We start from the raw sequence: 27,334 nt of genomic DNA, 5'->3' as shown, positions 1-27,334 counted from the left end.
GAGGAGAGACAAAGATAGGGAGAGAACGAGATGGGGGTGGGGGGAGAGAGAGAGTGAAAGGAGAGGGGAGAGAGGAAGAGGGGGGAGTGAGAGAAAGGAGAGAGGAGAAATAGAATGAGATGGGAGAGAAATTGGAGAGAGAGAGAAAGAAGAGAGACAGAGTGAAAGGAGGGGAGAGAGAGGAGAAATAGAACGAGATGGGAGATTGGGGGAGAGAGAGGAGAAACGGAGAGAGAAGAGAAGGAGAGAGGCACAAATGGAGAAGGAGGGAGAAAGACAGAGGGAGGGAGAGAGAGGATAAACAGAGATGGGAGAAAGATTGGGGAAGGAGAGAAAGAAAAATGGGGAGATTGACAGAGAGAGGAGAGACAGAAAGAGATGGGAAGAAGAGGAGAGACGGAGAGACACAGAGGGAGAGAGAACACACCTGTGCCCTTGGGAGCATCAGGAGAGACCTCTGTTCTGAAGGAATTCTGTTGCCTGGCAGTGGGGAAGGGACCCATGTTCAGCCATCTGTTCTTGGCTGTTTTTAAAATGCCCTTTTTCAAAACTGGTCTAGATGAATGCAAACCAAGTAGAACTGAATTGTTGAAGAAGCTGCCCTGGAAGATGAATTTGGGTGTAGGGTTTGTGACAAGCAAATGGGGGTGGGGCCTATTAATAAGAATGAGCATTTTCATAGCACTTTAAGATTTAAAAAGTCATTTTACTAAGTTATCTCTAAAAGTCCCTTCCAGCTATATTTTTAAGGTTTTTGAAGGGCTTTGAGAGCATGAAAGAAGTGCTCATATTTACTTCATCATTAAAAGGTTTCCTGGCCATATTGTCAGTAATTCAGTGTAATAAGTATTCTTAGTATTTATTAATGCTGGGCACTGCTGGATGTTGGGTTGATGAACAGAACAGTCTGCCCTCCAGGAGCGTCTCCTAGCTTGAACTATATGTCCACATACAATTAAATACAAAATATTTACAAAGTAGAAGCAAAGTAAGGTGTGGGGGGTGTTAACAACTGGAAGGAGCAGGAGAGCATCCTCTGGGAAGGGAGTTAGAGATTTTATGAAGCACATGGCAGAAAGGAGTGAGCATTCTGGGGATGGAAGGTAGCCTGGGTCAAAGCCCAGGAGTAAGAAATGAAATCTTGAAGATTGGGGCAGAGAAATCAGCCTGTTTGTTTAGGCTATAGAGGCTTGGTAGATCAGTGAATAGAGCGTCAGACCTGGAGGCAGGAAGACCTGAGTTCAAATCCAGCCTCAGACACTGACTAGCTGTGTGGCCCTGGGCAAATCACTTCACCTCTGCCTCAGTTTCCTCTTCTGTGAAATGGGGATAATTATAGTATTTACCACTGTCCACAATTGTTTTGAGGATAAAATGAGTTAATATCTCTGAAGTGCTTTGCAAATCTTAAAGCATTACAGAAATGCTAGCTATTATTTTTTCTTATTATAATTTGTTATTGTTATTGTTCTTATGGTAATAGTGCTAACCTTAGTTACGTGATTAATCCTAATTCCCAGTTCTAAGAACTTAATTTTACGATTCTTGTTTTGACAGTTGCACCTCTCCCACATCAGTAACTATTCATGTCTTGGGCCTCCAGACTCATATTTATTGCTTTTCACTTTCTTTTGAAGCAAAGATGTCCCGGGAGACGGGAGGCGACTCACAGCAGTCACATAGCGCTTCCCAGTCCCAGAATGCTTCCAGCTCCTCCTCTGGCACCTCCCACAGTCAGTCTTCCCACTCCAGCTCAGGGACCATCAGTTCCTTAGACACTGTTCCTACTCAGGACCTTCCTTCCATTCCCGAGGACCAGGAACCGGAAGAGCTCACCCCTCAGCCCTGGGGTCGGCTATGGGCTCTCGAGGATGGATTCTGTAACCTTGGTAAGACCATAAGACTAGAAAGTCTGACTGTGGGGCAGAACAGGGTGTTTATTTAATAAAGAATCTTTTTTTTTTTAATATCTGCTCCAAAACTCTGTGCTAGGTTCCTACTGCTTTGGGAGCAATTTGGGGATGCAATTGTGACCCTGTTGGATAGAATCCATGTTATCAGTATAAGTGGGCCCGGTGTGGGAGGACTGTCAGCCTGCCAATTGTGATCCTTATTTCAGAGACACCCACTGGAAAGGATGGGGTAGCATGTCCAGGGGGTGACTTAAAGTATGGAGGTGTCACTTTGTCCTTTTGGTAATGGGGAGCCATTGAAGGTTTTTGACCAGGAGAGTGATGTGTTGAGAACCATGTTCAACAGGGCTGGGCCACGTGGCTTAGAGACTGAAGTCAGGAATGCCAGCTTTTAGCTGGTGGTGCTGCTTGAGTCGTCCAGGCCCGAGGACATCAAGTGAAGAAGGCTTAGGTGAAGAGGAAGGATGCCTACAGAGGCCTTGCTGGGGAATGTCTGTCTGTCTGGGGGTATGGGAGGGAAAGGAGAAGGACAGATCAAAGATGAGTATCAATAGATGTTTGAGAAAATGGTGGTGTCATCAAGTGTTTGTTGTGAGAGCAGCTAGGTGGCGCTGTGAGTACAATGCTGAGCCTGTGGTTAGGAAGATCTCAGATCTGAGTAGCCCGGTGACAAGTCATTTCACCTCTGTTTGCCTCAGTTTCCTCAACTGTGAAATGGGGGTCATAATAACACCTCCCTCCCAGGGCTGTTGTGAGGATCAAATGAGATCATACGTGTAAAGTACCTGGCACATAGTAGGTGCTTAATAAAGCATTTCCTTCTTGTTGGGGTGTGGGGAGGGTAAATGATGGTTTCTGTTTTAGCCTGGTTGGATCTGAAGGGGCAGTAGGACCTTTGAGAGGACCAGTGAGTTCATCAGTGTCCATTCTCTCATGGCAGAGCTTAGCCTCAGTCTTCCCTTGAGACTCAGACAGATGAAGTGATTGGCCCCTGCCCGCCAGGTGGGGTCCGCCCTGAGGCTTACACCCAGGTTCCTCATTCTTGCCCTTTTGCCCTGCTGCCTTTCAATAATAGTAACTCTTCCAACCCAGACTGGTGGCTGGCCTTGAAGGATTGCCCGGGGCTTTTCCTGCAAGACCTGCAGCTGAGGTTTAGAAAAGGGAAGTGAAAAGCTTGGCCTGGACAGAGGCCTTCAGAGGCTGCCTCCAGGGTGGCCTTTCCTGGTGCCTGGAGCTTAGTGGAGATTTGGACGTTTGGACTTTAGCTTGAACTAAGAGGCCCATTAAAAATGGAATAGGTGTGGGGTGGGGGGGGAGCATAGGAAGGGGAAAGAAAAGGGAGACAGAATGTGTGTGTTGGGGGGAGGGAGAGGTTGGAAGACTGAACCTTGGGGGGAACCCCCACACTTAGGAGGTTGGAAGAGAAGGTGTCGACATCAAAGAGGATGGGAGGTTTGGGTGAAGGGGTACTTTGTCTAGGGATCCAGGGAGGAGGAGAGCTTCTTGAAGGAAGGGTGGGTGATAAGATGTGTGGGTCATTACTGCTGAGAGGTCTGAGTCGTCAGACCTGAGGAAACGGTGAGGCCATCTGTACAGGAGTCCCAGAGGTTGTGCTTGTATCATCGAGGTAGTGCAGGGGATAAAGCACTGGGCCTGGATTCAGGAAGACCTGGGTACAAATCCAGCCTCAGATACTTAGTAGCTGTGTGACCCTGAGCAGTCACTTAATAACCTCTGTCTGCCTCAGTTTCCTTGTCTGTAAAATGGGAATAACAACACCTATCTCCCTGAGTTGATGTGAAGATCAAAGGAGATAATAATTGTAAAGCACTTAGCCCAGCGCCTGGTGCATAGTAGGCGCTACATAAATGATGGTGATGATGACGAGATGTACCCATTGCTTAGATACATGATGATGGAACTGCTAAGGAGAGCCATAGAACAGGAACCAATAGGGGCAGTGGGACTGAGCCAAGGCTTCTGTATGCCTGAAGGTGGGGCCGAGAAGCCGGGTGAGGCGGTCCTCAGAGACAGGGCCCTGGGCAAGGTTTGCAGACTTTCCTCCCTGGAGCGCTGCCGTCCACGGGGCTGTTTGCCATCATCCCTGGACCTGGGATCGTGGCAGTGCAGGAAGACACAGAGTTTTGTCCCTGGGGTCTGCCCCCCAGGAGGGGCCCATGGGAGTCAGTGTACACCTTGCCCAGGGTCTCCTAGCTCACAGAGGGTGGCGGTGGGACTCAAACCCAGCTGTTTCTGACTTCAGCTTTGCTACTTTCTCCACAAGATCATAATACCTCGTATTATCATGAGGGAGATACCTGCCCTGGAGAGTGGAGTTTTCTAGAGTAAAAATGGACATTTTGGACAAGTAATAAATATTAACCAAGTGTCCCTCTCATTGCCCCTTGCATGTGATATTGCAGTGAGACTCAGATAAATTGACTTCAGATCTTTGTCTTCCCTGTGGGACCTTGGGCGAAGCCTCTTCAGCCGAAGCTTTGAGCCTTAGTTTCCTCATTTGTAAAAGAGGGAGGGACTTGGGCTGGCTTTAGTCCTCAGTCCCAGGGCTGCAAGTCGGGTATCCTCTCTGGGTCGTGCGCTTGGTCCTTCTTGCCTCCCCTTTGTTTTGGCTCTGAAGACCCTGAGGGAGGATGGTGTCCCAGGGCCCGAGGTTAGCTTCTGTGAATGATTTGGCTCTTAAATGTGGCAAGCTTCTAAGATCAAAGATGGAAGACGGAAAGGCCCCATAGCATTGAATGCTGCTCTTCCTTCCCAGGTCCTCTGGCTCCACTCCTTCGCCTGCCAAGCATGAAACCACAGGCCTTAATGAAGCAGCTGCCAGTGTGTCAGACTCTGGAGAAACAAAAAATGACCTAATCCCTGCCTGCAGGGAGCTTACAGTCAGTCCGTGAGCACTTCTCCAGTGCTTCCTCTGTGCTAGGAACTATGAGGCAAAAAACAGGACCTGCCCTCAGGGAGCTCACACTCTAATGGGGGAAATAAATTGTAAATGAATGGGCTCATGCAGGTCACTGACTGGATGGAAGGTCACCCTGGGGGGGAAGAGCCACGGAGCCACGGAGCAGATGGAAGGCCACCGTGGGGGAAGAGCCACGGAGCGGATAGAAGGTCACCCCGGGGGAGGAGCCACGGAGCGGATGGAGGGTCACCCCGGGGGAGGCACGAGCAGCTGGCAGGATGGTGGAAGGGCTTCCTGCAGGAGGTGGAATACAAGAAGCGGGGAGCTCTGAGTAGGTTCCTGTACAGTTAGAGGCAGCAGGTAGGAGGTTTCGGGGAACCATGAGAGAACCTCCATGTATGATGCTATGTGAATGCAGTCAGCAGAATCAGGGACACGTCAGCTTGAGTCTTATGTGGGGTGCAGGAAAGGCCTCAGGAGGAAAAGGAAGAAGCAGAGGAGGGAGTGTTTTCTATGTGCACACTGGGGGCCTGTACCCCCAGTGGGGGCAGGGGAGTAATGGAACATGTGCTTGGCCAGGAAAGGCGGGCTGACCCCAGTTTGTGAAGGAGAGAAGGTGGCCCATGAAGGAGCCTCTGATCCTACAAACACTGGGGAGCCACTAACGAATTTTGAACAGGGGAGTGGCTTTGCTTTGGCAGTTGAGGTGAGAACCATGTGTTGAGGGGGCCCGTGGATCTGGGGGCAGGTTGGGGCTTAAGAGTGTAGAGCAGCGATACCGGTGAGCCCCACTTAAAGCTCCCCAGTTTGTCCAAACCGAACCCCCCATGCTAAGCCTAGGCGAGGAAGTGTGGGCTGTCTGAGCCTCAGGAAGGGGGCAGCCTTTTTTGCAGGATTCTAAGCACCGCTCACTCTCGCCCACTGTATTCCACCTCTCCTCCTCCCTCCCTCTGCCATGGACTCTTCCGGTAGGACAAATGAAAACTTCTGCCAAAGTGACTGGGAAAGGGACCAATTTTTATTTGCCGTTTTGCCACCAAGAAGAGGTCTTTGGGTTCTTGACGTCTGTCTTTTGACAAACTTCCATTGCAACCAATCAGTTGGAATGTAAACAGTGAATTCCTTGCAGAGAATTGTACCTGTAGCAGAAGAGGGGGTGGGGAAAGCCAATGATCTGGTCATTGATGAGGGCTGAATTTAAATATCCTAAGATTGGAGACTTTGGCTGTGCAATCATGGCAGTCCTCAAGTGCGTCTCTTAGCCAACAAGGTGAATATAGACTATGGATCAAGAGAGAGAAATGTTTGACTTCACGATAAGTTTTTAGAAGACTATTCTTGATGTTTTATTTCCTTAAAAACGCACTTGCAAGTGAGGGGCTCTTAACCTTTTATGTGTCCTGGACCCCTTTGTCAGATACGTGAACTTGTGAAGTCTGTGGGCCGCTTCTGAGAATGTTTTAAAATGCCCCAAATAAAATACACAGGGAGGCAGAGGAAATCAGCTATGCTGAAATCCAGTTATCAAAATTAAAAAAAAAAGTTCATCAACCCCGGCCTGAAAGCCCCCGGCTGGCCTAAAATCTCTGAGGCTTATCTGAGTAACAGGGTCATTATTTCAAAGCAAATTGAAACGGACTTGTACTGGATGGTTGTAAAAATCACCTCTTAACCGAACTCTTGCTTTTCATTCGCTGTTTCAAAGATGTGGGAAGGAAGAGATCATAATGTCATTTTCTTTGTATTCCAGATTGTGTGGAGAATGAATACTGGTTTGGCCGAGATCGAAGGTGTGAGTACAGCTTTGACAAGCCCGGGCTTAAAAAAACAGACAAATACCGAACGTACAGCAAGAAACACTTCCGGATTTTCCGGGTGGGTCCCTCGGCCTGTGTTCTTGGTCCAGCACCGGTTGTCTGTCTCCGTGATCCTTAGATTTGTCCCTTGTGATGTCCTCCCACCCTCCCTTAACTGTCTTTTCCATTTTAGGAGAAAGGGCCCAAGAACTCTTACATCGCCTACATCGAAGACCACAGCGGGAACGGGACCTTTGTAAACCGAGAGCTGGTAGGGAAAGAAAATCGATTGCCGCTGAGTAACAACTCTGAGATCGCCTTGTCTGTGCCCACCAACAAAGGTAATCCTGGCTCCGTGGCTTCGTTGCTCTGACCTTGTGGACTTTGTTTTACCAAGAGGAGAAAGAGAACCTTTGGAACGTTACTTATCGTGTTTTTTTTAGTCTTTGTGTGTGCTCCTAGAGGTATCTTTGCCAAGTTGCCAGTGCGCACTGATCATTTTATGCCCTATGTTTTTAATACAGCTTTCCATTAAAGTCAACGATTCTTCGCCATAGTCAGGAAACATGTACTAAGCCCCTACTATGTACCAGGCACTGTGCTAAGTGCTGGGGATACAAAGAAAGGCAAAAGACAGCCCCTGCCCTTGAGGAGCCTTCCGTCTAGTGGTGGAGACAGCCTGCAGACATCCAGTGCAAACAAGAAGTGGGGTAAACTGGAAACAGTGGGAAGGGATCACGAAAAGCTTTCTGTCGGAGGTGGGATTTTAGCTGGGACTTGAAGCCAGGAGGGAGAGCATTCCAGGCATGGGACAGCCAGGGAGAATGCCCAGAGCTGAGAGATGAAGGAATAGCAAAGAGCCCGGGTTGTTGGATGGAAGAGCACAGGGATGGAGGAAGGTGTAAGAGGTCTGGAAAGGTAGACTCGGTTAGGACGGGCTTTGAATGCCAGCTGGTTTTGTATTTGGTCCTGGAAGTGATAAGGAGCTGTGGGAGTTTATTGATCAGGTCTGTGCTTTAGAAAAATCACTTTGACTGAATGGAGGATGGATTGGAGTGGGGAGAGACTTGAGGCAGGCGACAGCCCCCTCCCCCCACTCCCAGCATCTATTGTAGTCACAGGAGGCGAGAGGTGTGTGATGAGGGCCTGGACAGGGGTGGGGGCAGTGTCAGAGGAGAGGAGGGGGTGCATTCAAGAGATGCTGAAGAATTAAAATCCACAGGTCTTGATAGCAGCTTGGATATGGGATGGGGGGAAGACTGTGAGACAGACGGAAGAGTGGGAGGAGAGGGAAGGTGACTCCTAGGTTTAAGCCTGAGGGACTGGGAGGATGGTGGTGTCCTCTATAGTAACAGGTAAGGGACGGGGAGGCTTAGGGGTAAGATGATGGGTTCAGTTCTGGACGTGATGAGTTTAAAATGTCCAAGTTAAGTTTGAGATGTCCGGTATGCATTTGGAAATGTGAGATTGGAGGTGAGCATAGAGATGACCCTGTGGGATTGGGCCTGTGGGAGCTGACAAGATCACCCAGTGAAATATGGAGAAGAGGAGAGGCCCAGAACTGAGCCTTGGGAGACACCCGCTATTAGCAGACATGACCTGGATGAAGATCTGGCAAAGAGGAGGGTCACAGAGAGGGAAGAACCAGGAGAATGGGGTGATGGACAGTGTCCAAGGTGGACGGAGATGGAGAATGAGGCTGTCGCTGGGCCTTCTGGAGAGCCGTTTGGGGAATGATGGGGTTGGAAGCCTGGCTGTTGAGAGGTAAGGGAGTGGGGAGGAGAGAGGTGGTGGCCTGATGGTGGACGGCCTTCTTCAGGGGTAGCTACAAAAGGGTTGCTATGGAGGTGGAGGGTGTAGCTGTGGCCAGCTGCATCAAGCTGGGAAGGCTTCAGATGGAATGGAGAAGCTGTCTTGTCTTACCACAGCACCTGGCACATAGTAGGCACGCAGAAGAGGTTTGCTTGTTGTTTTTCTATTTCTTCCACTTGGGTTTTGTTAGTATATAGAAAGTCTTTTTTTTTTTTGGAGTTTATATTCTACTATTTTACTAAAGTCATAATAGTTTCCATTAATTTTTTAGTTCAATCTCTAGCATTCTCTGAGTAAATCATTATATTGTCTTGCAAAAAGTGATCATTTTATTGTCTTTTTTGCCTGTGCTATTCCTTCAATTACTTTATCTTACTGGGACTATATCAAATAAGAGTGGTATTGGAAAGGCCTCCAAGTGTTATTTCATTACAAATACAGGCTCTTGGTTTTAGATAGATGTAGTTTGCCTTATTAAGGAAAACTCTGGTTTTTATGTCTATGCTTTTTTTGGGGGGGGGGGGTAGGCTCTTGGGGTTCAGTGACTTGCCCAGGGTCACACAGCTAGTAAGTGTTAAGTGTCTAGGATCAAATTTGAACTCAGGTCCTCTTGACTCCAGAGCTGGTGCTCTATCCATTGTGCCACCTAACTGCCCCCATGCCTATGCTTCTTAATATTTTATTATTATTTTTGAGTTTTTATTATTATTATTATTTATTTATTTTTATTCTAAACCCAGACACCAAAAAAGAAAGAGTATTTCCATACCCATGGAGCAGAAAAAAGAGGACTCCACGTGAAATTCCAAATCTCATGTTTTTCAAGACTGACCTACCTGTCAGTGCTTCCTTCTAACCTTCTTTCTGTTCTCTTCTGTACATTTGAAAAAGTGGTACATGGCCTTATTTTTTTGGTATCACTACTACTAACCTCCCTTTGCTCAACTGAGAGTAAAAGAAGGGAAAAAATCCTTTGTAAGAAACAGGAAGAGTGAAGCAAAGCCCTTCCATTCTGTGGCCAAGCCCAGAGGGGCGTGTCGGCTCCCCTGCACCCACCCCCTCTGTCAGGAGGCAGGAGAGTCCGTGTTACCAGAAGTCCTCTGCCCAAAATTCTGGAGGCTTCGGAACTGGTTTTCTTTACAGGGTTGTCTGTCCTCTTATAAAATGTGCTGCTGATCCTTTCTCTTTCACTCTTCATTAATTCATACAACCTAGGTCTGTAGTTTCTGAAATTGTCTTCTGTATTTCTTTCAATGAAATAATAACTGAAAACAAAATAATAAATAATTAGAAAATCACTTCTATACATCAGTTTGGTTGGCCATTTCCCTGTGTCTAAGAGTCAAGCAAAGGCACACTCTTAGAATCTAGTTCTTTTCTTTTTTTCACATTCTTTTTAATCTACCCTTCAGGAATAGAAGTTTGTTTTGCTTGGGACTATTCTCTTCTGGTATTATCCTCCCTTGTTCCCTCTCCTGTCTTCTATCCCCATTCATGTCTCTGTTGAGTTTGATTATTTCTGCACCCAACTCTGTGTGTGTGTGTGTGAACTCTCCTTTGTCCACGTCAGTTAAGAGTGAGGTTCATCAAATGAATACTTGAGACGGAGTATCCAGGCCTTTTTTTTTTTTTTTTTAATCATGGCTTTCAGGGAGTCAGTCCAGTGATTCTAAATTTCTCTCTCTTTGATCTGTTTTCCACGTCAGTTGTTTTTATTATCAGATAAGTATTACAATTTTTTTTTTCAATCTTATGGTTTTGTTCTTTGATTTTTTTCTCTCATGGAGTTGTTGACTTCTGTTCGGTCAGTTTGAGTTTTCAGAGAATCCCTTTCTTGGGAAAGGTTTACCACTCTTGTAAGCTGTTCTCTTTTTTAATTCTTTCCTTCTGGGCCTTTTTCATTTTTTTTTTTTAATTGCTTGCTTAGTTTTCATTTAGTACTTGTGGAAAAATCTACTGTTCCTTTGAGTCTCTGCTTATGCTTTTTAGTGAGTTAGATTTGCAGTTATTTTTGATACTGTTTGGTATTTTCTTTGGTTTATTCACCTCTTCAGCTTTAGTTCCTGAATCGGGGCTTTCTACCAGGGATGAGATAGTTGAACCTCCTTGGTGTCACCACCTTGGATCTGACCCCCTCCCCCAGGCCTCAGCCTTCCTGGTTCTTCAGGGCTGTCTGGCGTCTCAGGACAGAATGTGAAGGCCCTCAGTGTGGGCCTTTCTTCTGGGAGCCTCCACTCTTTTTTTTTTTTTTTTTTTTTGGGTGAGGCAGTCAGGGTTAAGTGACTTGCCCAAGGTCACACAGCTAGTACGTAAGTTTGTTTTTTTTTTTTTTGGCAGTTGAGGTTAAGTGACTTGCCCAGGGTTACACAGCTAGTAAGTGGCAAGTGTTTGGTCTGAGGGTGTGTTTGAACTCAGGTCCTCCTGACTTCAGGGCTGGTACTCTATCCACTGCGCCACCTAGCTGCCCCCTTGGGAGCCTCCACTCTTGCCTCTGGACACACAGCATTGCTGGCTACGTGTGTGTCCAATCACTGATTGCGTTGGAAGGCTGTCCTTTACTGGTACTAGCTTTGGTGGGGTGGAGGGTGGGCTACTTTTTTTTTGCAGATGTGGAGTGGAAAAAGTAATTTCCTATAGTTTCTCATCAGATTTCTTGATCACTCTGTAGTCTGGTACAAACTTTGGGTTTTGCCAAAGTAGATATGTGGGAGTTGAGTCCTCAGCCTCTCCTTCTGGCAGCCATCTTAGCCATAACTCATCATGTTTTTAACATAAATGGATGTTATATTTAATATATGGCTTTTTCTGCATTTTTTTTATCTAATCATGATTAAAAAAAATTTTTTTATTGATATGGTCTATTGTTAACAGTTTTCCTGGTGTTGACTTCACCTCTGCATTCCTGACATAAATCCAAGTTGGTCCTAATGTACATTCTCTTTAATATATTGCTGTAATAATCTCTTGGCCAATTTTTTATTCAGCAGTTTTGTACAGCTGTTCATTAATGATAACAGGACCTGATTTTCTCACAGGAGTTTGGTAGGATGCCTTCTTTATTTCTGCAAACCATTTATGGAATGCTGGTGTTGATTGCTCCCTGAATGGTTGATAGATGCCAATTGTTTCCTAACTATGAAACAGAAAAGTGGCCATTTTTATACCTGGGTTTAAGGAAGTAGTAAAGACACGATTTATTTTTAGCCTAGGAAAAGAGTTATTAACTGCTTGACTTACCCAACTAGCCCTGTAGAGCTTGGCTGGGCTGTAAAGAGAAGTTGGACAACTGTCCCATCCATTTGACCTTGGGCAAGTCTTTTTTGTTTTCTGACCTTCCCTTGCTTCATCTGTGAAATGGGAGAGGGACTGAATAGATGAAAGCAGGTTTCTGATAACCAAACAGTTAAGGTCAACCCATTGATCCTGTGATTGCATCTGACTGTGTAGACGGCGTTTGTAGCTTCTTTGTATGTAGTTTTCGTGGTGTCTCACTTCCGTGCCGAGAGGAGGGTGTTGGCCAAGACCAACATTGGCTATTATAGTTACCTGGAATTTGACTTTCTTTTATGTTCTCAAAATGGGAGTTCTGTGTTCTGTTGTCTAGGTTTTTGTTAAGTGTTATAGAGCCATAGATAAGTAGAAGGGGACAGTGGAAAGACCTTTAGGGTAGATGCCTGTTCCTGGTTCAAATCATGACTCAGCATCTCACTCCCTGGGTGACTTTGGGAAAGTCAGTTCACCCCTCTGGGTCTCCGTTTCCTCATCTGTTAAATGAAGAGATGGGACTAGAGGAGGTCTTCTAAGGTCCCTTTGAAGTGCTCTTACGTCTCTGCACCTTGGATCATGCCATCTCAATAATTCTTCCTTCTTAGCCAGCACTTGGTCATCATGTACAAATTGAGAAGTCTTTCAAAATCAAATAACATTTTTTAAACTTTCAAGTGTACACGTTAACACGTGCTTTACTTTACAAAATGTATTCCTTCCTAGATATCTAGGAGCATAAAATCTAAAATAAGTAACAGTGGCTAGAACTTAGAAAAATGTGGACACAGGTTTACTTGTATTATGGGGAAATAAATCTGAGACTCATAACCATGATTTATTTAGCAAAACTAAAGTGGGTCCAAGGCTCTTGGTCAGCATGAGGATCTCCAACCTTGGCTCTACATAGTTAATATATAGTTAAAGGGAGTAAAAAATACAGAATGTGGGGATTAAGCCACCTTGTTCCTTTTTTGGTGGAAAGGATTGGGAGACGCCGAGGTGAGGAAGGGAAGTAGTCTTGGGGCTTTTCTGTAATCAGGTGACTTACAAGAAATTGGAACTTAACCTCACAAAATGGTGGATAAGAGCAAGATGGAGTTACCAATGCTAGTTCAGTGTGACACTTGCCAAGACAATTGCATATATTTTCAAAATGGTCATTGAGATCTTTGGACAAAGGTTTGATATATATATATCTACACACACACACACACACACACACACACATACACATGTTTGATTTATGTGGAAGAAAGTTCTTTGATATATTTTTTCCCGTTTTTTACCATCACAGTCAGTCCCCTGCCCTCACTGGTTTAACCTTCCCTTTTAATTAATTAAAAAAAATTTAAGCAAAAAGTCCAGTTCCAAGTTATTATTTGACAATGTTCTGCCCCTCATAACCCCCACCTTTTTCTGTGATAAGAAGAGTGGAGTATTTCTGTGGCTAACTCGTGCCTGGGACTGGTTTAGATTTTTGTGACTCTGAGTTCAATTTCCATGCCACAGCAGAAGTACACAGGTAGAGTTGTTGTAGAGTCTCTTATTCAGTGGAGGACCTTTGCCCTGGTCCTCCTCCATGCCTGGAGTGTATTCATTCCCCTACCTGTGCCTTATAGAGCTCCTCTGTGCTTTAAGGCTTACCTGGAGTGCCGTCTTCTGCATGAATCCTTTCCTGGTGCCTCCTCCCTCCCTCCCTCCCTCCCTAACTACCGTGCATTTATCTACTTTGTAAACATTTGTGTTTGTTATTGATGTGCTTTGCATCCGTTGACATGCATCTTCCCAGCTTTCTCTGAAATGTTGATTTCTTAGAGCACGGCAATATTCCATTATCTCGATATACCATAATTTTTTTCAGGAATTCTCACAACCATGTTGACTGGCTCCATTATAGTTTCATGTTGTCTGGTCTCAGCTGGGCCCTCCCTGTGAGTAGCAAAGAGTGAGATAGGAACTCAATTAGGGAGGAATAAAAGGAAAGCGTCATCTCTCCAGGCTTAGAAAGAGGGTTAGGATCTCTTTGGACTCTTAGTTTCAACCTAATCCATTTTTAAAAATCCTAATCTGGTGCTAATTTTCATGGTTCTCTTAATAATAAGCCTCATGGTAGAGTCCTCTGTAATTGAAGAATTAAGATCACATTTGTGCTCTGCTTAGAGGTGGAAGTACTAATACTAGCTTTTCAAAACACAAGTGGATTCCCATTCTTGCCCAAGTATTTTATTGCATGTACTTCCTTTAGTTTAAATATTTATTCCTTTAAGAAATATTTAAGTTAAGTCCTTTTTTACAGGGTGTCTTAACATTTCATCTATTGGATTGTTGAAATTTAGCAATGGTTATTTTGAATTTAAAACAAAATTAATGTGACTAATTTCTGTGCTTTTTCTTCCTAGTTTTTGTGTTTTTTGATCTGACTGTAGACGATCAATCTATTTATCCCAGTGAATTAAGAGAAAAATACATCATGTCAAGAACACTTGGAAGGTAAATATTTTTTCTTACTTCAGGAATTTCGCGTTGTTCTTTTATTTTTATTGTAAATTTAGGTTTGAGGGGTTTTCTAATGGAATTGAAGTGCTAATCCTTGTAAATGAGAAGTTTAACTGTTAATTTGTGGGACCACACAACCCCCTCAAAATCGCCTTCCCGGTGAATGCATATGTCTAAGTGAAATGCTTTATAATTTGGGATTTTTTTTTCACTTAAGTTATTTGCTATTAAGAGAAGCCATTAGGAAAATGGCTAGAGTTAGAGTATCACATTTCTGAGTTGGAAGGGGCCTCTAGGGCCATCTTGTCTCCTTCCCCACCCCCATCTTATCTATATAAAGAGCCTTTTCCACTACATACTTGAAAAAGGAGGTCACATCCATTCTAGGCTTACAGGCCCAGAAGGAGGGGAATCTGTCACCTCTGGGTGCCCTCATGTTATTTTGGGGCTGTTCTAATTGTTAGACAGTTTTTGCTGTATCAAGCTTAAATCTGCCTCTTCAGTCCACTCTGCCCTTTGTTCCTGATTCTGCCCTCTGGGGTCAAACCAAAGTATTCTCATCCATCCTTTGAAGAGATCTAACATATCCACTAGAGGCTTTTTTTCGACCCAAATCTGACCTTTTATGACATGAACTCAATTATATGAATATCTTAGTTGCTCCCTGCTGAATATTTTCCACTTTATCAATGTCCTTCCTAAGATGTAGTGGCCAGAAATGATCCCAGTACTCAAGATGCAGTCTGACCAGTACACCCGTAAGTAGTTCTGATCTCTCCTTACATTCCTGGAATCACCGTCTCTACCAGTGTAGCTCAAGGTGACATTAGCATTAATTCAGGTTGAGTGCCCAGAGTCTTTTTTTTTCCAGGCCACCTGCAATACCTTATGCTTTTGAGGTTGATTTTTTTTGAACCCCACATTTATCCCAGCTGAATTCTGTCTTCCTAGTTTCAACCCAGTGTTACAGCCTGTCATGGTCCTTTGGGATCCCGACTCGATCATCTTCTAGCTTTGTGCCGTCCGCACGTTGATAAATGTGCCATCTGTGCCTTTTAAATGCCACGACCCCTGCCTGGGACGCTCCTCTGAGGACCTGCCAAGCTGACTTTGAACCATCAATGACTCATTCTTTGGGTCTAGCTATGTAACCAACTCCACAACCACCGAGTTGTCCAGCCCACATCCATCTGTCTTTTGGCAAGAAGAAAGACTTGATCAGATGCTTTGCTAAAATTAAAATCTAGGGAAACATATACCTACAACATTGTCTTGATCTGTCAGTTTAGTAATCTTTTTGAAAAAGTAAATAAGGTTAGTTTGGCTCGATCTGTTCTATGCCGAGTCTTTGTGCTCACTGCTGCTTGTTCTGTTTGTTCTCTAGCCATCCCTTTAATATAGTGTAGATTTTGGCCAGAAATCCAAGCTATAATTTGCCAATTTTATTTTCTTCCTTTGTTTTTAGCTTGTTTGTCTTTCTTCAGTCTCTTCTGTTCTCTCTATATTTTTTTCTTTTTTATCTAAGTGATTTTTGGTTGCTATGTTCTATTTGGAAAATTAAAATTTATCCAACATATTTACATTCACATAGATTTGTTTTCCTTCATAAAAGGATTCCAGCTCTGCTTCTGGTCACCTGTTTGGCCTTTCACTTCTCTGGGCCTCAGTTTCCTCATCCATGAGATGCGCTTCATGTTAAAAAATGTTGCTCTCACTTATAAGGCTTCTTTTTTAACACATGAAAAAATTCTCAGACTTACCACATTCTAGCAGTAGGACTATTAATGTATTGACTGAGAAAGTATAATATGGAAAAAAGCTACTATAAATTCAGTGATGCTTTGTAACGAATGTGTATTTCGGTGAACACAGCAGCATCTGCATATACTTGAGAAATGTAATACCTATGTTCAGGAGGTTCTGTTCAGCCTCCTGCAGGTATGGTTTGCTCATATTGAATCACTGAATGTTTTTTGGAGTTAAGTAAAGATAAGAATGAAAAGGCTTGGTGTTTATTGTATTTTTGGCCCATTTACACTTAAGTCCACAGCCAGGGTGAGGGCCCGGGCCCATAGGTGGGCTCAATCTTTACGGTCCCTCCGAGTTCTAAATATATGATCCTGTAATGAAGAAGAATTCAACTTCTAAATGGCACTCTTTTAGCTAATTGACTGGGGGGGGGGGGAAATGGGACATTAATGTGGAGTAAATCAGCCCAGCTGATTTCTGAGGTTCACAAAGTGACTTAAACATTGAGATTTGCCATAACCTTTTCCTATTAAAAAAAAAAAATTTGCAGTCACTAATTATGAAAGTCTGTTTATAAAGATCTAGGCAGATTTTCATTCAGGACTTCAGGTTTTTGTTTTTCTTTTTTCAGTAAGTGGGGAGATGAAGGGGGATCTTCTGAGATATCTATTAACTGAGAGATGAGCGAGAGAGAGGTTGATCGAGAATAGAGTTAGCAGAGCCGGACTGTTGGGTAGTAACTCCAGGAAGCAACCATTAGGGTCAGAGGAGGTGAGAGCGGCAACACCTTTAGAAAGGGGAGGGAAAAAAGCCAGAGGAACGTGTTGCCATGACAACCATCTCTTGCTTCTCCAGCCCTAACCATCTCCCAGAAGGTGAAAAGGAATATGGACTTTGACTAATACCAGCATTCCTCATCTATAAAACGATTGCTTTGTTTGAACTCTAAATTAGCCGCAAATGAAACTTTGAGACTCGTAAGGCATAATAGGAAACTAATATGGCTGTATGGGCCCTTCCTTTACTGGGAAACCCAGGCAGGAAGTAGCCTTGGGGAGGACATTTCAAGGTAGACCACCATTTATTCTTGTGGATGAATGGGTAGGGGCTTGGCTTTCTTCTTCATCTTCTTTTAAAATAGCACCCACTATTGTTAGTACCTTCTGGCTGCCTCTGGGAGCCTGACCGCCTGGTTTTAAGAATCTTGGGTATCATCTTTCCCTTAGCTCAAGGCTTAAACTTACATAAGCTGATGTAACACCAGTTGCTTTGTCTGGGAAGAGGGGCTGGACTCAGGACCAGCATCTCCTCTAGACCAGGGCTTCTTAAACTCTTTTTCCACTCGTGACCCCTTCTGTGCTTCTTAAACTGTGGGTCTCGACCCTCTAACCCTAACTCATAGTGGGTCGAGACCCACAGTTTAAGAAGCGCTGCATCTAGGCCACCTTCTCCAGGAAGCCATCTGAATTCTAGTGCCTTCCCTCTTTTAATTATTTCCTGTTTTTCCTGTATATATCTTGTTTGTATGTGTTAGCTTGTAAGTTCCTTGAGGGGAGGGTCTGTCTTTGGCCTCTTTGTATCTCTAGCGCTTAGCACGGTATATCCTGGCACATAGTAGGCACTTTATAAATGCTTATTGACTGAAAAGGCCTTCCTTTTTTCGCCACTCACCTGCCCCAGAACGAGGAGGTCATCCCTGCTTGCACTGGGATTGAGACCAGGTGATTCTGTCAGTAACAACAACCCTTGCACATTTGCATGTTTCTGATCACAGGTTTGTGCCTTTTATCTGCCCGAATCAGGCACTTCACGTTCTCTTTTTGTTGTTGATTTGGAAGCAGTCCAGGTGTGACTGTGCGTGGGCCTGTGAATGCTGCTGCTCCCATAAACACACCTCCTGTGGGGTCTGTTCTCTTGGCGAGCTCGCCAGAAGCTCATTTTCTGAACGAGCCTTCCAGCAGCATAGGTGAGGAGCTGTCTCTGGAGTCACTGGTTGGGATGCTAGTGATCAGAACAGAAAGGGAGGCATCTGACGGAGGCAGTCCTCTGCTCTCTGAGTGTTTGCTTTGCGGAAGCATCCTGGCTCTTCTCTGGCTTGGAAGGATGAGACACACGGCGTTTTTGCGTTCTCCTAGTATTAAAGGAGGCTTGGGCCAATCTTTTCTCCAGTAAGCCAGGCACAGCCCATGGGTTCCTTTGGAGTGAAGCGGACAAACAGGTGTCCAGCCATAATCTCAAAGTTAGTGGAAGGAACCCTTGGCCGTCTGAGCTCATGGAAAGGCCCCACTGGCCCAAAGAACATTGCTTTTGCCAAGAATTCCTCAATTTACATGATCCTCTTTGGGAAATGCTTTCATTTGAAATGAAGTAGCTGCAGACCTTTGGAGGCATCATTATTTATGCATAATGACCATCATTCATTTATTTGGTCATTAGAGGAGATTTCCATCTAGTTCTGCAACACAGTAACAGGAAAACTCAGTCGGCTGAAGTCCTCATGGTGACTTTTCACGTTAGAAGTCTAAAAAGCTCCTGACCTTGTGTGTCTCCACTTGGGGGACTTGGGTTCTTTGGTGTGGGGCGAGTCACGTGATGTTTTGGAGCCTCACTTTGCACCTCTGTAAAATGAGGTGTTTGGGCTGCGGGATCTCCAAAGGACCTTACAGTGCTGACGTTCCTGAGAGTCACAAATGGGAGTGTGTCGTATAACACCAGTACATGTGGGATGCTGGTGTTTGCTCCTGGGGAGAATAGAGAGCGTAGGGATGGTTCTGTTTCTGTCTTTGTTTCTCCCTAGTGTCTGGCACACAGGCTCTTCGTAAGTGTTGATTGAGTCAATGAAAGCCAAGAGTACAGTCAGCTTTTCAGCCTCTCGGATGGAGAGCGCTGGCCTTGGTGTCAGGAGAACCTGGGTTCAGATCCTCTTCTCAATCCTCTCTGTGTGACTCTAAATAAGCTGCATGACCTCTCCGTGTCCCAGGCAGCTCTCTAGGAAACTTTAAGCTCTGGATGAGTCGTCCATTTGCACTGCTAAACAGTGTTTCTATAGCTGCATTGTCCCACACAAATAACACTGTAATACCCAGCATATGGTAGGTGCTAACCAAACGCATGTGGATTCACTGATAACATCATTATCCCCAGGGACCAGAGCAAGACTTAGCTTATTGTAGTTTTGAGGCTTTTTAAAGCGTGGCGTGATGTCACCGGAATGGGTTAGCTGCACTTAGCTCAGGAGCAGTTTGAAGCTGCCCAGGTGTCTTCCTGTCCTGGATAATCCACATTCCCACTGCTTCCTGCTGTTGCCTACACTTTGTTTGGATGAGGTTCTTTTCCTCCTGGATGGTTTGGGGGGTGGTCTCACAATGTGCTGGGTGTGGGTGGGTCTTTCCTCACCATCAAACAAGGCAGATGGCAGTGGTGAGTGTGGTGACAGGAAGGTCCTGGTCAGCTCATTCGAATTTTAACGTAATCTATAAAAACACCCTCTTCCCCCAGTGGTGCTTGTGGAGAGGTGAAGCTGGCCTTTGAGCGGAAAACATGCAAGAAAGTCGCCGTGAAGATTATCAGCAAGAGGAAATTCTCCATATGTGCCATGAGAGAGGCGGTATGTCCTTGTCTGTTCCGGTGTGGTTGACCTGGTTCTGAATCCCGAGCCGGGCCTCTTAGCCTGGGGCTGCCGAGATTTCTGGGGGTCGTCTTTGTTTTCACTCGCTGCTAATCGAAATGAGTGTTCCTATAGTTATCTGAGATCACGATGCTGAAAAGAGGCCCGTCCCCAGGCTTCACCCGATGCCTAAGAGGGTCCAGTGACAGAACAGAGGAAGTAGCCCTGCCCAGTTGGTTGGGCAAAGTCCTGAGGACAGCCTGGGTCACTTAATAGCTGTGTGACCCAGAGCAAGCCACCCACCTTTCTGGGATCTGTCTCAAAGATGGGGCTAGTGTCCCTTTCATCCTGCCTCAGAAAATCAACTGAAATCCTACAGTGAGTGAAAGGGCTTTGTAAAGTGAAGCATTGTACAAACGTCAGGCATCATCTTAGAAAAGCTGCTGGTTCTGTTCTGTTCCCACCAAAGAACTTTTTTATTTTTATTTATTTTTATTTTTTTGGCATTGGGCTGGGGTGGTGATGGGGCAGGGGACATGGGAGTGGTTTTGGCAGTGTGGAGAGATCCCAGTGTGGAAACTCCCTCTACCAATGCAGAGAGATCTACTCCAACTCATAGAGCTTCCTGAAGACACCAGGAGATTAAACGATTGGCCCGTAGTCCCAGAGCTGCTATATGTCACACACAGGACTTGAACCCAGGGCTTCAAAGCTGGGCTTCTGTTTGTGCTACCAAAGTTAGCTGTGTAAATTATTTTTTGTGACTCTCTTAACTTTAACACAATTTTAAAATTTTCCTACAAGAATATAGTGGTAAAGTCTATAGGATAGTAAGTCTACAGGATTTCTTCCTATTTATGGTGTTTGCATGCTTCTGTTTTTTTGTAGTTCCTATTAGTTTTTATTAGGCCTTTTTCTTTTAATATATATTTAATATATATTTAATGCATAATGACTATCATTCATTTATTTGCTCATTAGAGGGGATTTCCATCCCCTGTAATGTATATCTTTAATATATATTAATATAATATATATTAATATGTATTTAATAAGTGAAGCTATTAATAATAATGGTCTTCATGCATATGAGCCAACAGAGGAGAGTGACAGTTGTTGTTTTATTTTGCTTTATATCCAGCTGTTTCTGGGTATTGTCCCCTAAGGTTCAGTGTTTTTTCTCACACAGTACCATTTTCCCATTTAAAAGAATTTCCTTTTTGTGTTCACACTTTGTTTTATAATTTTTCCTCTGCAGGTTTCTGGTTTGTTTGTGAAGGATGGAAAAATCATTATTGCTTTAAGGAAGCCTTTTATTCCATTTTAATTATATGTTGGACTTTTCTGAGTCTCTTGTTACAGTTCATCGTTAATTGACAATGATTTTTTTAAAATTTATTTTTTTTAAAATGGACAGTGATTCTTACAGTTTCTAGAAAGAGGAAGTCATTTGAGATGAAACCTGAAATCCGTGGAAATAGACGTTTTACACAAATTCATAATTCTAGATTCTCAGTTTTAATGGAGGGCAGGACTTGTACCAGTTACATTTCTCTTTCTAGTAGACTGACTTGAAGTCAGTCGTCTGTTCTGCTCTCACACAGGCTTTCTTTTTTTGGGGGGGGGGGCCGTGAGGCAATGGGGGCCAAATGACTTGCCCAGGGTCACACAGCTAGTAAGTATTATGTGTCTGAGGCCGGATTTGAACTCAGGTCTTCCTGACTCCAGGGCCAGTGCTCTACCCACTGCGCCACCTAGCTGCTTCCATCACACAGGCTTTCTTGAGGTCGATCTCTCTGCATTGGTAGACAGAGTTCCCACTTGTTTCTGTATGCTGATGTTTTGCCTTATTATCCTTGTCTGAAGAAATGTATTGCTCAGTTAGAATTGCAATTGCCTATCATTGTTTGAAAACATCACTTTCCTTTTCCAAGGATCCAGCTTTCAATGTTGAAACAGAAATTGAGATTTTGAAGAAACTAAATCATGTAAGTATGGCTTTTAAGGTTTATTTTTTAGTCTTAACCTTAGAAACTTTCATTAGAAAACCCCATATCCATTGCATTTTTGGCCTTATCACCTCCCTGGCCGCCTTGACAGATCAGTCTTTTAATGTGGTTTATATAATACTTATATAACTGGCCAGAAATGTTACCACCTTGAAGTGGACAGTGTACCCACGTGTCCACACGTCTACATATGTGCATATTTACATACATACGTGTGCTGATAATAGCTTTGGAACCTCTGGGATCCTCTCTGCACCATGATACTTCAGAAAAAATAAGGCCCCGGGGGTGGGGTGGGGTAAACTTGTCTCCATTTCCGCAGTCCTTCCCTCCTCCTCCGCTCTCCTCCCATCTAAACACACAGTGTACTCAGATGTAAGCATAATCTAGCTATGGTACTTAACCCAATTACACAAAATTTCTAGTCTGCATACCCTTCCAAAACCAAAATGCCCTCCATGCTATTTGACATTCTCTTTTCTCCCTTGGACCTGGAAGTTATAGGGAAATAAATCCATGTAATTCCCTAGCAGGGGTGGGAACCTGCGGCCTCGAGGCCATATGTGGCCCTCTAGGTCCTCAAGTCAGGCGTTTGACTGAATCCACCCTGTTTGCCTCAGTTTCCTCGTCCGTATAGCACGTGAAGGTTTATAAAATGCTTACATTTTCTCATTTCACAACAACCCTGGGAGGTAGGTGCTGTTATTATTCCCATTGTACAGATGAGGAAACTGAGGCAGACAGAGGTGAAATGACTTGCCCAGGGCTGCACAGCTATTACAGGTCTGAGGCTGGATGTGAACTCAGGGCTTCCTGGCACCCAAGCTCAGCACTCTAAGCAGCGTATCACCTAGTTGCACCAGTTCCCAGACCCTTAAACCACAAGTTATTACATCTTTGTTTTGACCCTGTCCTGTGGGTTCTTATGCTTTCACTGGTGACGCTCTAGCCTGGAATGTACTTCCTCCTCATCTCGACTCCTTGGGATCCCTGGTTTCCTAAGCTGCCTTGCCTTCTCCAGAGGCCTTTCCTCATCTCCTCCCTCTCCCCATAGCTCCTGGTGCCTTTCCTCCCCAAACTGCCTTGTGTTCACTTTGTGTGTGTTCTGTACGGGTCATCTGCTCTGCTCTAACACAGGCTTTCTGAGGACATCTGAACTTCGTACAGTAGGTGCTTAATAAATGCTTGTTGACTGATCCTCCCCGTCCCAGCCTGTCCTACGTGCTTGCTGGGTTTCTGACTTCCACGGTTTCTGGCCAGCCCTCTCCACTGCACCAGATTGCCTTGTTTGGATGGCTTCTGATTGGAGCATCTAATTTTTGTTTTTTTGGTGGCTTTCTTATTTCCCTCAGTATTCTATTCAGGGCATGTAGAATGTGGAAACGGGTGGGAAATGACGCATCTTAGCTCTCCCCCCTCAGCCTCTTTTACAGATGCCGGTGATTGATGCCTCAGCCTTTTATCCCAGCACTAGAACAGGGCACACCGGCCCTAGGGTGCACCAGCAGGACATTCTGGGCCCGTGAGAATTTTCTCTTGTGGAATTTTGCTGTAGCAGCAGTTGGTTTATGGCCTGGATATCCACGTGAAGTCCTGTGTGAAGCCTTCTCATGGTGTGGAGGTGATAGCGACAAAAGTAGGCAGTTTTCACCGCACCAGAAAGGCTCTGAGCATGGGCTCGGGTATAGACTCCCCTGGAGCTAACTTTGGCTAGGCCTTATTTACAGTCAAGCAGACGGGGTGACTTTTTTCTAGCCGTAGAAACTCATGAAGAACATTTGTGTTAAAGCGTAGAGAAGTTGGGCGTGTATTGGTAAAAGATGTACCCCGTCTCCAGAGACTGGGCTGTCTTTGTCCTTGAAGCACTGAGCAGTATTTGCACTGTGCTCATCAGTCCAAGGGAGCAGATTTCATGCCTTTTTCATAGGGTTGGTTTTGCTCTGTTGAGTGGCCACTAACTGTTCATAGTCTTATTAGCATTATGGTTACACACACACACACACACACACACACACACACACACACACTCATATACATATACAAATACATAAATAATATACACACATACATTTGCATATACACACACCTGGATGCACACACACAATACCTATATGTATGTTGTATGTATGTACGCATGCATGCATACATGTATGCATGCACATCATCTCTCTCTTACTAAAGAGTAAGGCCTTTGAGGGTAGGGAACCTGATCTTCCTCACCGTTGTATTTTCCCAGTAATTTCTCAGAGCGCATTTAATTTGTGATTGCCAAATAAAATAATATAACCATAGGCCAGTAAGGGTACTCACAAATGACTAAGAGAAGATTGGTGACTCATTACAAATCTATCCCAGCTCCTATACAGGCAACCAAGGCCCATATTCTCTTATGACCCTGCATCTTGTGCCCGAGAAAACAGCCCATGATGCCCCAGAGACAGAATCTGTACCTTTGTTGGCCCGGTATCTGGTGCAGACGCCATGTTCTTGAGCTGCAGATTCAGGGCAGCGGGAGGCCCGACCTTGCCCTGCGCTGACCTTAAAGCAGACATCAGGCATCTTCATGCCTTTCCATTAGTATCGGATGCATTGCCATCCCCGGCCCCTCACTCAGTCATCACCTTCGCTTCTGTTGATGTACTATCTGTCATGCCCTATCCCCGTGCCTCCGTTTCCATGGGCACCGTCTGAGCTCTGGCCCTCAGAGCCTTTTTCTTGGACTCTTGCAGTGGCCTCCTCCTTGTTCTGACCCTGGTGTTTCCCGGCTCTTGGCAGAATCCAAGGGACTCTCCAGTGTTTGGCATTTTGAGCTCTTCCCGCCATGGTTCTCTTTGCACAGTAACCCCCTCACAGACACTCTAGTCCAGCCAGACCGGCTTCTCTCTCCATACGGGGCACTCTGTCCTTGTCAGGATTTGCATCAGCTGATCCCCACGCCCAGGACGTACTCCCTCCTCAGCCCTCTACCATTTAGAATGTCATGTTTCCCTCAAGCCTCAGCTCAGACACAGCCTTCTCCTGACTCCTTTCCCTATTAGCCCTGCTGCTAGTGCCTTCCCCTTGTATCTTGTATGTGCTTGTGTGTGTGTGTACGTGTGCGTGCGTGTGCATGCCTCCCATAGCTCAATTGTACATTGTCTCGTTAAGGGGAGAAGGAGCCATTCCACTTGGGTCTTTCTTGTCCCATGCCTAAGGGCACCATTGGTGCCTCTTGCTAAATGCTTGTGGATTAAGTGATTCTTACAGTTGTCTTCTTTTCCTCTTTATTTTTTTAAGCCGTGTATCATCAAGATTAAAAATTTTTTTGATGCCGAAGATTACTTTATTGTTTTGGAACTGTAAGTAAATATTTTTTCCCCGCCATTTCCATTCAGGCGTAATCTCCGACTCGGCACTAGCTTGCAGGGCTTGCAGTAGGGGCCCTTGGGGTGTGTTTGCACGTGCAGCATTTGTGCAACGAGTTGATGTTGGCCTCACAGACTATCTGTCCAGACATCTCCTTTCGGCAGGCAATCCTTGCACCGCTCCGGAGCGGTACTTGAGGAATCAAATTTAGTAACTCAGAAATGAACTCTCCCGCTTAAGCTCCTCTCTCACTTAGGATATTCCCTGTGCCCACTCCATATTTATCTCTTGGTAAATTATGTAGATTATGTTGAGTATTTGTCCTGGAAGCTGCAGCCCAAGATGGCGGGTGTTCGTACAAGATGCCCTTAAGCACGTTATATGCTAATTTCAGTCAGCCGCTAGTATTCAGGGCCTCTCTTTTCTAGGTCTGGGGGTTCTAGTGGCCGTTGTAACAAACTGTTCCAGGTCCTGGGGGTTAGCAGCTATTGCTATTAAATCAGAGAATGTGGTTCTCCCTGACCACAATCGAGGTTAACCTCAGTGGTTGAACACATCTGCAGCCTCAACGTCTTTCAGAAAGGCATTGTGGCTTAGTCAGAGAGTTTTGGAGGTCCAGAGGGAAGGAACAAATCGGAATTCAATACTGCCTTGCTTGCGTATATTTCCCCCCCACCCCCCCCAAACTTCCCAAAACTCCCTATGGCAGAAGTCAATAGTTTCTCATATAGCCCTCTTCCCTATTTTTCATGTCTTCAAATATTTATGAATGTGGATGATTGTTGAAAACACAATTTTAAAAAAGGCTTTGGACTGTGACCTAGAACAGTACTTCTTAAACTGTGGGTCATGACTTCACATGGTCTTCAGCGAATCTCGACCCACAGTTTGAGGAGCACTGAAGGGGTTGTGAGTGGAAAAAGTTGAAGGAGTCCTGACCTAAAAGATGTAGGTTCTAGTGGCCTTGGGCTAGTCGTGTATCCTTGTCAGTTTTCTCATCTGGGAAATGTGGAGATTGGACTGGCTCTAACATTCCTATTTCATCTCTTCAGAAAGTTTGAATAAGGAATGTCTAAAAATGCTGTGACTTTTGATTTAGTTTTACTATTTGATTCTTTCAGTATTCAGTGGACTTTCTTGGCAATGAATATGACCGCTGAAGCTTGTACCTTTTCTATTCTACTTGTATGTTATTGAGGGAATTTTTGCATCAGGAGTGGGAGGGGCCCAGGTCCTTTCCAGCTTTTGAGATGCTCTCATTCTCTTTTTCAGGATGGAAGGAGGAGAGTTGTTTGAGAGAGTGGTAGGAAGTAAACGACTGAATGAAGCTACCTGCAAGTTGTACTTTTACCAGATGCTCCTCGCCGTAAAGGTAGATGAGTACTCAGAAACTGCACTCTTCTGTAGCCCTGCTGTATTTTCATGAGGTGAATTAAGTTTGAATGAACAGGGGCCTTGAGAGGTGCTCATTTTTCCCAAAGAGGGAGAAACCTAAGGGACACTTAGGACCGAGAAGAGGCAGTTCTGAATATTTCTTTTGTCTTGTACTTGGCAAAAACATTCCACCAGCTTTACTTAGCTAACTAGGTGTTTGCTGCAAACTAGGTGTAAACTAGGTGGTCTCATTTCTGGTTTTTGTTCTAGTATTTTTCTTTTAAATATACTGATTTGGGACATCCATTAAACCAAAGTAGTTGCATCCATCCTTTGAAGAGAACTCACGTATCCCTGGTGGCCATCTCCAGTCGGCCTGATCTGTATCTTGGCCACTGGACCCAGATGGCTCCGGAGGAGAAAGTGAGGCTCGTGATTCTGCACAGCCCTGCCTCACTTAAATCCAGTTCACTTGCAAGTCATGACATCCCCTTCCTGATCCCATGGTCCTCTTTGAGAACGAAGGACAAACAATGACGACAATACTTTTATAGAATTTTTTTGGAAAATTCTGGATTTATCTTAGTGCTGACATACACATACACACATATCTCTATATAGCGTGACAGGACTGAGGTCTTAGGGGGAACGCCATGCTTTCGCTCTAGGGCTGAACTGGGTGATCTCTAAAGACCCTTCTCGCTCCAGCTCTGGTGGCCTAGAGAAATTCAGACGGGAATCTTCCCTCTTGTCATTGCTTCTTTGTTTCTGGTTTTACCTTTAATGGCATGGTGTTACATGAAGCAGATAGCAAGTGCAGTGTGATGCTTTCTCTTGGAAATGAGCAAAAGAATTTTATGAGAACACTTTGTCTTGTCTCTGTTCTCAGAAATTTTTTTGTGTATCCAGCTCTTGTTTTCTTCACTTAAATCCTTCCTACACTTGAAAAATGCCAAACCTTTGTAACACCTCTTATAGTAGAGACTCAATTAGGTTGGTTGTTAATTTAGTAAGTGATTGACAGCACGGTGGGAACCACTTATTAG

General features: G+C 44.7%; 1 protein-coding gene across 2 annotated transcripts in view; it reads left to right on the top strand.

Moving 5' to 3' along the window:
* CHEK2 (checkpoint kinase 2) overlaps window positions 1-27,334 on the top strand; it is a 44,329-nt gene that overhangs the window by 1,380 nt on the left and 15,615 nt on the right. For both annotated transcript variants that reach the window (XM_027864850.1, XM_027864860.1), the window contains exons 2-9: window positions 1,643-1,889; window positions 6,584-6,708; window positions 6,823-6,970; window positions 14,108-14,198; window positions 19,452-19,560; window positions 21,495-21,548; window positions 24,846-24,907; window positions 26,187-26,286. In XM_027864850.1, coding sequence (XP_027720651.1) covers window positions 1,643-1,889; window positions 6,584-6,708; window positions 6,823-6,970; window positions 14,108-14,198; window positions 19,452-19,560; window positions 21,495-21,548; window positions 24,846-24,907; window positions 26,187-26,286 — 936 coding nt within the window. The remainder of the gene's footprint in view (window positions 1-1,642; window positions 1,890-6,583; window positions 6,709-6,822; window positions 6,971-14,107; window positions 14,199-19,451; window positions 19,561-21,494; window positions 21,549-24,845; window positions 24,908-26,186; window positions 26,287-27,334) is intronic.

Source organism: Vombatus ursinus, unplaced genomic scaffold (assembly GCF_900497805.2).
Source record: "Vombatus ursinus unplaced genomic scaffold, bare-nosed wombat genome assembly UNPS02001287.1, whole genome shotgun sequence".
Classification (NCBI taxonomy): domain Eukaryota; kingdom Metazoa; phylum Chordata; class Mammalia; order Diprotodontia; family Vombatidae; genus Vombatus; species Vombatus ursinus.
Note: the sequence above shows the minus strand (reverse complement) of the source record. Positions and strands in the feature narration are given on the sequence as shown.